General features: G+C 43.3%; 2 protein-coding genes across 3 annotated transcripts in view; one reads left to right on the top strand and one right to left on the bottom strand.

Annotated features, from left to right (window-relative positions):
* Positions 1–6,620, top strand: part of LOC134044424 (FHF complex subunit HOOK-interacting protein 1A-like) — a 36,500-nt gene extending 29,880 nt beyond the window's left edge. Inside the window, 2 exon segments of the mRNA XM_062493649.1 lie at positions 5,851–6,014; positions 6,520–6,620. Coding sequence (XP_062349633.1) covers positions 5,851–6,014; positions 6,520–6,620 — 265 coding nt within the window.
* GATB (glutamyl-tRNA amidotransferase subunit B) overlaps positions 6,224–12,541 on the bottom strand; it is a 49,734-nt gene continuing 43,416 nt past the window's right edge. The window contains exons 12-13 of one of the 2 annotated variants that reach the window (XM_062492910.1): positions 11,302–11,436; positions 6,224–9,033 (exon numbers count right to left, since the gene is read on the bottom strand). In XM_062492910.1, coding sequence (XP_062348894.1) covers positions 8,905–9,033; positions 11,302–11,436 — 264 coding nt within the window. In that variant the 3' untranslated portion in view covers positions 6,224–8,904. The remainder of the gene's footprint in view (positions 9,034–11,301; positions 11,437–12,541) is intronic. The other variant, XM_062492911.1, reaches the window with a different exon arrangement.

Below are 12,541 nucleotides of genomic sequence, written 5' to 3'. Positions count from 1 at the left end.
GTGGATTGCAGACTGCCTGGAATTTTCCTTGCCATTCCTTGGCATTCCTTGATAACTCTTGCATTTGCTACCTAAGCCCATGAGCATGCCTTATTTAGTAAGATTTGCACAAAGTACAGAACAAAATGTTTCTATGCAAGTTGTCTAGTGTCTAATTTATTTGAATGCTTGTTATAAGATAAAGAAAGGTAATCAGTATCTTTCTGTAAGTAGTGTTAAATGGACAGAAGGCCATTTTTGTGTTTGTTTATTTTTTATTAAATGGAAAAGGTTTGCTTTCTCGTGAAAGGTGTACTGTTTTATTGTTATTTTTTTTGGTTAGGGGAAAGTTAAGTACTGTTTGTTTACATTTAATTTAGGTGTTTACTTTTCCTAAAATTGCACTTTTGGGATGATGAGGGGCAGACCAAGCTATTCACCAACTGCAGAAAAGGAAGGAGTAATGGGGAAAGCTGTCTCCTAGTGGCAAAATGCTTGAGAAAATTCTCTTGTGTGAGTAATGGGCTTCATTAGAAGAACCTAAACATGATGAATTGGTGCCTCACCACTGCATTTTTGTCTTACCTTAGCTGCATAGTTATGCTTCCGGTGTGTTCTAGTTCACTACATAAAGAGGGGCCTAATTCAAGAAAGACATGAACCCTTTTGTCCAGGATACAAGCTAACAGTGTCTCCAAAAAATGAGAAGAAACAGAAATCAGAAACAACACTTGCATACATTTGTTCTCATGTTCATTGTAATTCCATAATGTGGAATTCTAGTTAATCACATCCTGGTTTTGAAAAACTTTCTCAGGGATTTCAAGGGAAAAAAAAGTTTAAAAACAAAAATCAAAGATACTCCAGAACAATCTAATTAATTGTAGGTCACATTCCTCTGGAATGTGCAGGCAACTAAATCCTTTAGATAGTTCGGAAAAGTTCTGCCTTTAATCTGTAAGGTGTAGATTAAAGTGTCTGCATTTATTCTGTCAGCCTGCTGTAGGCTATTAAAAACAAAAAAAAATCCCAAAGTCTACCTCCAAAAAAATCACCTCCAGAGCTTATGTTCTACATCCAGTAGGAGAAAGTCACCCTTTGAAATCTGGAGTTGTGTGGAAGGCTTCTTGCTGAAAGGTCAGATTTGTGTTTGTGCACAGTGTCCCCTCACAAATGGGAAATGTCTTTCAGTTCCCCAAAAGGAAGAGGTGGATGAGTGCACTGCTGTGCCATCAGGCTCTCCTTCTTTAAGGCAGGGAGAGGATTTCTCACCTGCTGGGGAAAAGTACTCCTTCAGCATCTGGCTCCTTCACTAGAACCCCCACCCACTCTGGGTGGTTTCTTTCTGAGGTGGACTGTGGGGCAGGGGCAGGGTCTCGAGCAGTATACCTAGTCTCTGGGGCAGGGTCAGGCTCTGGGACAGCATTCTTATTTCCTGGGGTAGGTATCAGGGTTGTTTTCCAAGTCAACCTCCCCTTATCTCTGAATGCTAAACAAAACAGTCATATCAGCAACACCAGCCACTCTATGATACCATTAGCATTTAGAGATGATTTAAACCCTTCAAAAACTGGTGGAGTAGACCCAAAAAACTGGGGAAAGGGTTAGGAGAAAATTTTTCCTGGTGTCATTCTCTCACAGTAGGTACCATTATTAAAGTAACCCCAAAAACATACAGTTAGAGTGTGATAGCCCTTAATCCATGTACCCGCCTTCCAGAGGAAGTTAAAAATCCATGAATTCCTCACCTTATCAACCCACAAAATGAACTGGATAATAGCTACAGTACCCTTAGTGATAGGACCCATTTTCAAATAAGGGGCTGCAAATGGGAGAGAAATAGCTGTGACCACGTGGAGCCCAAACCAGGGTGAGCTGGACAACATGATGCCACCTAACACATAAACAAACTTAGGTAACTCAAGAACTGTTATTCCTTTTTCACCCTTTCCTCTCAATGCCCTCAGGCCCTACTTTCTGGGGGCCAAAAATCTGTCCTGGTTTGAAAGACAGGTGTTTGCTAAGAAAGGCAGAAACCTCACTTTGAAATGGAGAGTGTAAGCCCCCCTCCCTACAAATTATTATAATTTTGGAATTAAGGGAGCTCTCAGGCAAAGATATGGGGATAGGAGTAACAGTTCTTTACTAATATATTTAACAAGACAAACAAAACAAAATCAACAACAGCTATGAAATTAACAACAGACAAAACAGTTACTTAGCCCTAGTCCTTTTTTGGCTGCAGGCACCCTCTCCCTGTACTGCAGTTACAGGTGGGAGAGGGATGGACCATCCCCTCTGCTCATGGTGTTGGATGCCGTGCTCAGCAGGATGCCTGGAGATAGCAGGCTGAAAGTGAGAAGGCAGCACTGCGGGGTCCAACAGCTGCGAGGGTGGCTCCCTCTCCACCTGGGGTGGCAGGGATGGGGGACAGTGGCGGCGGTCGTTCTCATCCGACTCTGTTATAAATGAGAACCAAAGTCTCAATATTTAGCAAAATTTAGATTGCTTTATTTGATATAGACGGAGCCAGCAGCGCTGGGGAAAGTGAGGGGTCACCGCCCACTCCATGCTCTGTCGAACCTTGGTTTGCAGCTCCTTTTTATAGTATGGTTTTCCTTGTAGTCTCCAGACAGTTTGTCAAGCAGCCATGTGGTCTTGGTAGATAAGGAACAGTAGACATGGTGGGTCTGGTCTTAACACATAGGTTGCAATTGATTACACCAAGGCAGGAAATCTGGTATTGCAAAATCTTTCAGGCCATGGGAAACCCCCATTTTACAAACTGGTATCAAATATAATTTACTAAAAACCACAACATTTATAACAGGGGATTTAAACAGAATGATTTAATAATATATATTTTTCTCTATCTAATGTCCATGCTTCATTTCAGACCTAAGTATTCTAGTTTATACAAACCCCAATTCTTTTATGATCAACACGAATCTTTTATCAATTATCACAGACTCCATGGACAAAATGGGGCTCACACATGAGCTTGTGCCTTCTGTCTCTTCTGGCTTTTTGGATATTGTGGTTTTTCCCCCCTTCCCCCCCACCTCCCCTCCTCCCAACCCTCCTTCCCCCTGCCACTAGGGCCTAGTCAACAGGTTTCTTAGCATGACAATGGGAAAAATTCCACAGAGAGGAAAGGGAAGAACCAACCCCCAACATGGGAATTGCTGATTCTTATCTTCAAAATGCAGAACCCGTGATTTTGCTTGACAAGGTTGATCTTTTGAGATGAATCACATCTGTGTGCATAAGCTCTTCAGCCAAATGCTTCCCAATAAGCTTCTTCCTTCTAGTTAGATATTGTGTTATCCTATCTCTCACCAATGATACATTCTTTCTCACAAACCACTGTGCCTGTAGTCCAAACTGTGGTCCCTGGAGGACAACAGCCTTATGCTGCTCTTTCTGAGAACAAGGAAATGCTTTATGATCTGGTTTTCCCCACACTCAGGTGGGTGTGTGACTGGAGCAGTCCCTCTTTGGTTCACTGGCTCAGCATCAGTCTCAAATGAAGTGGCTTGGCAGATCTATTCCAAAGACTGCAGGTATTGGCTCAGTAATACCAAAGTGAATTCCCAGTCTCCTACTACATGTTTCAAACTGTGAATGCCAGGTTTCCAATTATGTAACCTTGGAGTGTGTTTTTTAAGCTATTCTGCTATAGCAAGGAATCTTTCCAGCATTTTCAATTTTTTTTTTTTTTTTTGCATACTACCTATAAAGCGAGCACTTTGTCTTCAAAACATTGTAGTAATTTTCTTTTACCTTTGGCCATTTTTGGATGCTTTCTGGGCTAGTCTCAGTAAACATACACATGGTTTGTACTAACTGGACTAAAGCACTCAGCAGTTTCATTCACCCTTGTGCTGATACTTGGACATGAATAGTCAGGTGCAGTTCATGTGTTGCTGGCTGTGCTTACTGCCTTCATTATTGTATTCTACGCATTTTACTAAATTTGATCTTTTCCATATGTGCCCTAAAGAATACTATATTTCGAGTGAGATCAAGTTGTTGGTGTTGCAGTTCTGGTTGTAAAAAATGCATAATCTTTTTTGTCTTGGAAACTTCTGATCTTGGTTTGGAAGAACAAAAATGAGAACTTCTGTTTTCAGCTATATTCTGTGGAGATGAGAAAATTCCAGGTTGAGCATACACACCTGGCAAGGTGCTGCTGAAGTCAGTGGTTGCTTAAGTGTAGACAGAGGGTGCTCAGAAGAGACACGAGAGCATGCCAGAACCCCAGTGCCACACTATAAAGCAGGGTGGAAAGGGGCCGCACTGAAATCACAGCTGAATGCTCAGCGGTAACTTTTTAGTTAAGGCTCCTGTCATGTGCTTCTATTTTTAACACTGTTAAAATTAAACTTTAAAGCCAAGGCTGAGCACTAGAAATTCTTTCTTCACTACTTAGAGCATCGCCAGCATCTTTTTAGAACAACTTTCTTCTCCTCTTCTGCAGCCTCAGACACAGGATACTTCAGCTGCATGGGATAGTAAGTATCAGCTATTCACTCTCAGGCCTGTTCTCCTAAACGACTTCCACCAATGACTGGATGAGATGGTTGTGACAGTGTCTGGTGTCAGCTTTTAATCTGGGAGCATTTTCCTTGGTGCTCTGTTCATGGATAGTAACTGCTAAAAATCTGCATGAAACTGTCCTTAATTCACCCTGCTTGATGCTGCTGCACAGATGGCCTCTGCAATCATTAGATCAGAGAGCACTGGAGTAGCTAAATGCAGACTTCCAAGTTGGGGTCTAAGCCTTAATCTTCATTCCAGCGTTCCAGCCTCCATACAACCACACTTGGAACAGCCGCCTGGTCTGCAGTATGTTCTACATCCAAAACTTCAGAGTCAAGCTCTGCCTTCTATCCTGCAGACTTATCCTGTAGGGTTGTCTTTACAATAGCAGACATTGAGGCTTCCTTGAAGAAGCTGCCACTTCTGCTTTTTTTATTTGCCCATCAACTACTGCTAAGCAGATATAAACCAAAACCGTTTGTTTTGCTCAGTACATCACTCTACTTGCTGAGTATTTAGAATTTGCCTTGAGCTCCATTTAGAGGAATGGGAAGGTGGTGGTTGTATTTAGGCTGCTGTGTAAGGGCCTTGGCAGGAAAAAAGGCTATATTGGTTCAGTCAAAAGGGTATGAGGTGACTGATGAGCCCCTCAGTGCAGTCTTGAATAGTGGAAGCAATGTGAGGTGGCTCTACTGAGCCTTCCCGTTGCTAGGTCTAAGCACTGCCAGCTACCACTGCTTTGAAGTTGGTAGCTGATTATCTCCAGAAATGTTAAAAAGCTTCATAATCTTGGTCTCAATTGACTCAAATCACTTTTTTTTCTGCCAAAAGAAATTTACACTTTGTGTGTGTCTGCAGAAGAGTTCTTTAAAAAATTCAGAAGTGACTGCTTCATAATACAGCTCAAAATTTATAGAATATGGCTGCTCTTTACCTTCCCTGGAAGGAAAGAATATTTAAATTATCACTTTTTAATGTATCTTGTTATCCATTGTGTCTGGCAGGTGGAGGTGAAAATAGATTGGGACTTAACAGTAAATCACAGAATGGTTGGAAGGGACCTTAATCTAACTCTAACCCCGCCCCCCCCGCCATCATGGGCAGGGACACCTTCCACTAGACCAGGTTGATCAAAGCCCAATCCAACCTGGCCTTGAACACCTCTAGTGATGAGGCATCTACAGCTTTTATGGGCAACCAGTTCCAGTGCTTCACAGTAGAGACGTTTTCCCTAATATCCAATCTAAACCTCTCATCTTAAAGCCATTCCCTCTCATCCTACCACTACATGCCCTGTCCTTCTCCAGTTCTCTTGCTGGCCCCCTTGAGGTATTGGAAGGTTCTGGAAGGTTTCTCGAGAGCCTACTCCAGGCTGAACAGCCCCAACTGTTTCAGCATGCCCTCACAGGTGAGATGTTCCAGCCCTGTGATTGTCATCTTCATGGTCTCAACCTGTCCTTCCTATGTTGGGACCCCAGAGCAGGATGCAGCAGGTGGGGTCTCCCCAGAGCAGAGCAGAGCAGAGCAGAGCAGAGCAGAGGGGCAGAATCCTCTCCCTTGCCCTGCTACCCACTGAGTTTTGGACGCAGCCCAGGACATATTTGGCTTTCTGGGCTGCAAATGCACATTCCCAGGTCATGTCAAGTTTGTCATCCCCCAGCACCCCCAAGTCCCACTTGTTTGCACAGCCCTACTTCTCAAGCCTGTCCAGATCCCTCAGGATGGTCTGTCACTGTCTTGCAGTGTGTCAACCATGCCACACAGCTTGTCATCAGAGAATTTTCTGATTAATGAGGAAGCACTCAATACCACTGTCCATATTACCAGCAAAGATGTGAAACAGGGCCAGGCACAGTGACAACCCCCAGACAACCCCACTCATCACTGGCCTCCACCTGGACATCAAGATATTGACTGCAGCTCTTTGAGTGCAACCAGCCAGCAAATTTCTTACCCCCTGAGTGGTCCACACATCAAACCCATGTCTGTCCAGTTTAGACATAAACATGCAGAAGAGTGCCCAGTGCTTTGCACAGGCCCAGGTGCATGATGTACTGACACAGACTCTACTCAGAGAGAACCTGGCTAATGATTTTTAACAGGTTTTGCACTGTATTAGCAAAGTATAATTCTATAGAAGAGTGGCTAAGAAGGAGTAGCCTTGCTACAATAGTTGAGATACTTCCTTCTTTTGAATCACCTTACTTATTGTTGGTTTTGGTTTCTCTTTAAAAGGCACCCACTGCAGCAGTGAGGAACTCAGCACAGCAGCATCCAGCTGTGCCACAACAAACACTAACATGGAAGGAGCACCTCTGGGAAACGACTGTATTTTTCTAAACTGAGAAATATCTCTAAGATTCAAGATTTCATGCAGAAACCCTTGTGTGTCTTGTTTCTTGCTGCCATGGCAAGTGTTGAAAAGAATTCCAATAGTTCATTGTATAATCTAAACCTTTATTGACTGAACACTTACCTGAAAACTCACACCCCTCTTAAATAAAATTGGTTTTGTTCCTGATGTGAAAAGTGATAGTAGAAGTCTTCGTGTGAAGGTCAAATTACATGAAAATCCTGGGCATGGTGTGATTTGGGGAGTTTTTGGAGGTTTAGGCTTTTTGTTTGGTTGATTGGTTTCTGAAGGGTCACAGTTTTTGACTTCAATCACGCTACTGCTTTTTGTAAGCTGTATGATTGAATTGTAAAGGTACTTTTTTGTGAATAATGAGTATATATTTTATTCATTAAATGTATTGAAAACCAAAGGGTTTTCTTCCTTCAGATGAAGGAGTTTGCACTTGAACCTCAGCCAGTTTGTACAGCAATGTCCTCCTTAAGATATAACATCACTGCTGCCATTCAGGGGGAGGAACTGCCATCAGCCTGCTTTGAACTAAGGTTGCAAGGACCACATTTGCCAAAGGTGACTGAAGTCCCAGGGCCACACCTGCCACACTCCTGTGACAATGTCTACCCTGCAGGCACATCCTAAAGAATAATTCTGAAGAAGTAGCTAGGAGGCCTGAGGTGTGATCTTTAAACTTATGGCTTAGCAGTCTCTAGGACTGGATTGAAGAACTTCAAGCATCTGGTATTAAATGGGATTTATCTCCCTATTACATGGCTAGTTGCATTGCCTGTTAATGGCTCAATCAGGTAAAGTTAATCGGAATGGGGAAGTTTATTCCAGATCCCTGCATTTGAATGAGTACTGCAAGCCAAGAACTGAAAAACAAAAAAATGTAAAAACCCCAAAATAAAAACTACCAACACAATACACCCCTTAGGATTAAGTAGTGGAGAAGGACTGAACCCCAGCTGAATCCAGCTCAGTTTTAGTAAGCCAACTACATGTTCCATTCCTTCCCCAAAGCAGTGCAGTTCCAGGTGCACTGGAACCTGGTGCCAGAAAACCATGTGCCAAAGAAACAGCAGCCCTGGCCATTGGGCATTTGTCACATGGGGCCAAGTTCTTGCCTGCAGAGAAAAAAAATAACAAGCTGGGGATGTCCTATGCAGGGCCAGGAGCTGGACTCCAGTGACTCTTGTGGGTGCCTTCCAACTCCAGTTGTTCTCTACTCCAACTACTTCTGCTGTAGATTGTACATGGCTGACAGAAGCACATCTGCTGTTCTGAGGCCAGAATGCGGTATGACCCTCAGAAGGGTCACACAGCCCTCAGGCACTCCACAGAACTGAGAGCACGCACAGCAGGTATGTGGGTGCAGAAATGGGAGAAGGCAAGCAAGCAATGTGACAGGGTGAGATGCTGGCACTTCTGTCTATGGCACTACCCTTAGGCACCCAGTTAAGCAGCTCATGGCTTCATCCTTTCCCCTTTGCTCAGAAACCAGGAAGAATGATAGTAGTGAACTTTTTTTTCTGTTTTGTTAGGCACTGAGACACACACGGTCTCCTCAATTTCTTCTGGGTGTTTTAATCATTGTTACTGTTGTATTCACAGTGACAGTGAGTTACAGTGTGCATGCCCAGACTGAGTATTTGAGATTGTGAATCTCCCTTCTCACAAACAGGCAGACAGAAAAGCTGAGTTTGTACCCACTATATTAGAAAACTAACCCATGCACAGTTTTAGCTCTCAGCATTCATGTCTCACAGATACACCTGGGAGCTTGTTTCCCAGAGCTGTGTGGAAATCATGTTTTCAAGTGCCACATCAAAGCATGGGAGATGCAAATGGCTGTTTCCTGTTTTTCTCTGCCCCATCTGCCTTTGGCTGATGCATCCAGGGAAGGGTGGGACTTCAAGCTGCTTGAAGTATAACCAACAAGCGGGATGCTGCACAAAGAGACACCGAAGTTCATTTGCAGACAAAACGAACCACATGTTTCTTCAGTTGCTTGTGTGCTTTTTCTCTTGTGGCTACTCTGATAGCTTCTTCTCTAATAACTGCTTCACCAGAACAGGACTGGACCGTCCTTGTGTTTTCTTTTGTACCAGACCAATTAACTTATTTAGAACTTTTCGATTTCCTGCCTTTATCGCCATAACCTTTAAAGGAAAAAAAATGCAACAGACATCATTGTTACAGGAAAACTGAACATCATCACTCATTCCCAACCAAGGTATGAACATTTTTGTTCTTTGGACTATTGTGATAGAAGGCTGCATTTTGGACTCAAGTGTTATTTAAAAAAACCTGCCTTCAGCCTTGCAATAAGCTCCTGCTCTGCTCCCATGAGAGAACAGCAAGTCCCTAGAGCAGCAGGGCCTACCAACTAAATAGAAAGAGCTCCTCTTATTGAAACTATCAGAGAAACTTTTGGATTTTACAGTGCCTGCAGCTTGAGCAGCAACTTTCTGGAAAAGAGCTGGAAAAGTGAGACAGATTTTCCTTTCTAATAGGAGCTACCCTTTTACTGAATATAATGTCCTAACATGTAATTTTAATCAAATCAAAATATATTTGATAATATTGGTGAGGTCCTTCAAGCACAGACATCGGTGGTTTTTGCTTCCTTCAAGTGCATAATCTTTTTGCAACATGAAGATTAATTAACTGGTCAAATATGACCTATCAGACAGCCTTTGATGCACGAACACCTGCTACATTGCAAAGGCCATTTTTAAAAGCTAAAGAAAGGATTTCTCTAAAAGAAAGCATCAGAAATTTCATCTCTGGGCCTTCCTAAAGGAGGTGCTACTACTGAAAGACAAGCATCTGGCCTTCCTACTGTTTGTAAGGCAGAGAAGGCATTCTCTACCTTGTCACAGTTACTGGGCAGGACCATAATAGATGCAAAGAAACAGGATGACATATTTGCAGATATTCAGGGAAGGGTTGCAAACAGGAACCACACACTGTTGCCAATACTAAATTCAGATGCAAATACTGCTTCTCAATATAGTATCTAAATTATTTTAAGTCTAAAGTCTTGTCTGTCATGCTGCACAGTGGAAAAGACTCATTAGTCTGGATCTGCTAGAAATTACCTATGTGGGGCAGAGTGTGGTACAGTCCTGGTGCTACACTGTCATAAAGTGCTTGGTGTTGGTTTGAGCAGCCACTTAGAAGCTATTTCATTCTGAAAGAAAATTACTCTCAAAACATATTGAAATGGGAGTGTGGTTACGAAACTTTAGCTCCTGCACTTCCCAGTCAGTTCTAAAGTTCTCTCCCTCACTGCCTGTGCTTTCATACCAGCCTGGAAATACAGCAGCACTTTTACCAGGCTCTGCAAATGAGTCAAGTCAGATGGAGGTCATGCTGACTACTGCAAGCTCATTTTATCAAAAGCTCTTGCAGAGCTGTTAGCATCCCCAGTGAGATCTGGAGTGAGTGGTATTGTTCTCAAAATATGTTAATGTTTTTTTTCCAAATCGCAAATGGAGCTAGACCTTGTTTATATTAGAAGTAAGCTGTTCACTTCTGCTTTTACATTTTTGCTCCAGAGAACATATAAGCACTTGTTTTCATTTTGCTTTTTATAGAGCAGATTTTATAGACTCTGCAAGATCCCTTCCCACTCCTCCCCTTCATGATCAGCAAGGGTATTCCCTTTTTCCCAGCTCAGACCTTGTCAGGCTGAGCCACACTGGCTGCTGTATGTCTTTCCAAGGAGATGGGGAAGAGCCAGTCAACCCCCACACGGGAGCATTTGTGTTGCTGCCACAGCCCAGCAGAAAAGCAGAGTGGGCAGCAGCTCTGGAGCCACTGCTGCTGCCACAGGGCTCTGGCTCCTCCCTACCCCACAGCCACTGTCAAAGCAGGAGAACCAGCGAGGCTGCTCTCTTTGGCAGGGACATGACAAAAAGTCAGATGCAAGTAGAATTTTTGCTTTGCCAGCTCTGACACAGTCTCTAATTTCATAACTAATATATACCTTGCTGGCAGGTAACTTCAGTCTCCAGCTTCAGAACAGTTTAAGTGTTGCCCCAATATCACAATAGATTATATAAAAATCAGAGTTATGTGGCTGGGTGGCAGGGTCAGGTTAATGGCAGTACAGCTGGAGAGGGACAGGGTGCTGCAGTTTTGCTTTCCTGCATTAAAGTTTTATGGGTCTCAGAATGACTTAGCACATTAACCAGACTGGTAATTTGTTCTGCACATCATTTTGTGGAAGCTTCAGTTTCAAAAAATCCACTTAGTAAAATAAGAAAGGAGAAGAAAAGCCTAATAATATCTTATCAGCAACTTTACTGTTCTGACTCTAGAGCTCAAATGCCACCAAAAGGGAAAAAGAGAGGCTATTTCAACCCCTTTTTGGTGCCACAGACTGCCACAATGCAGAAGGTTCCCAGTACCATCACAATCACCTCATTTTCTTGTCCATCAATCACTGCCTGGCAGATCTGTTCAAGTTCTTTTTGATCTTGTAACAGTTCAAGTTTCTGTTCTTTAACAGTTTCAAGGGGAGTCTTCCCTTCTCCCTTCCACAATTCTGCAAGCACCTGAAAATCACAGTAAAAGCAGCAAAGGTCAGTGGCTTGGCTTACCAACATTGTTTACATGCAGTCTTTTGGTTATGGATCCAAGAAGCCCTATTTTCGCTAAGAGTAGATTGTCCAAATGTGAAAAAGCCCAAGATTTAATCATGTGCCTCTCTGAAAGAGCCTTTGTACCTTCATCCTTTTCTGCCACCTGTACTGAGACAAAGCATTGCCCTTCCTGCACCAGTCTAGGTTAATCATTCACAGCAGGTGCTGTGCCGCTGCCCATAGTACAGCCCCTGGCCACTTCCATAGTGCGGAGGTCTCTCCAAAGGGGTTTGCTGAGCACAACCCCCTGTTCCTCATGCCTGGAGCTGCTGCTCCCTGGCTGCAAGAGGAGCCACCACAGCAGAGTTGGCTGCAAGGCTGCTCCTCCGCCAGTATTCCTGCTCTTCTCCTATCATTCACAGAACTGCCTGGGAAGAGCAAGGAAATGCATCTCCGTGAGCAATGGCTCTGCCTGGGAACTGACTGAAGTAGCTGACTATTGTATGACCCAGGTAACTCATCCCATTGCCAGTCCTCGCCAGCAGGCTGTAATGAGGACATGAATGACAAAGCAGAAGAAAAATGGTGCCAAACAAAATGAATGCAGCAGCTCCAGCCCACCTGCTCATCATCTCCAAGTACTGGACTGCTGGACAAACCCAGGCCTGTTGATTCTAGTGTTTTCCTACTCTTCAGCAGGGCTATTGTCCTGGAATACACTTGAGATAATATCTATAAAAAAACAATTTCCTTGGGCAGTCATTTTCTGTATTCCCTTTGCTTTTATTTAAGGACTGTGGAAGGAGGTTAAGGAAACCTTTCTTAAAACAGCTCATTGTGCTCCATCCTGAGCTGAAGATCTAATTTTATGTTTGGGCCATTGCTGTGTCCCAATATGGAAATGAATATCATGTCAAAATTTCAGTATTAAATATTCCCAGTAGGATGAAGAAGAGGCTGGGATGGGAAGACAAGGAGGGGCATTCAAACTCCATGTTAAATAATTTGCAGGGCAGCAAGAGAACTCAGGTAGAATGATGCACATGGGATGGGATCTTAACCACTCCAGTAATTTGCT

The sequence above is a fragment of the Cinclus cinclus genome, chromosome 5, assembly GCF_963662255.1.
Source record: "Cinclus cinclus chromosome 5, bCinCin1.1, whole genome shotgun sequence".
In the NCBI taxonomy this organism is placed as follows: domain Eukaryota; kingdom Metazoa; phylum Chordata; class Aves; order Passeriformes; family Cinclidae; genus Cinclus; species Cinclus cinclus.
This window is presented reverse-complemented; position numbering and strand designations above follow the sequence as displayed.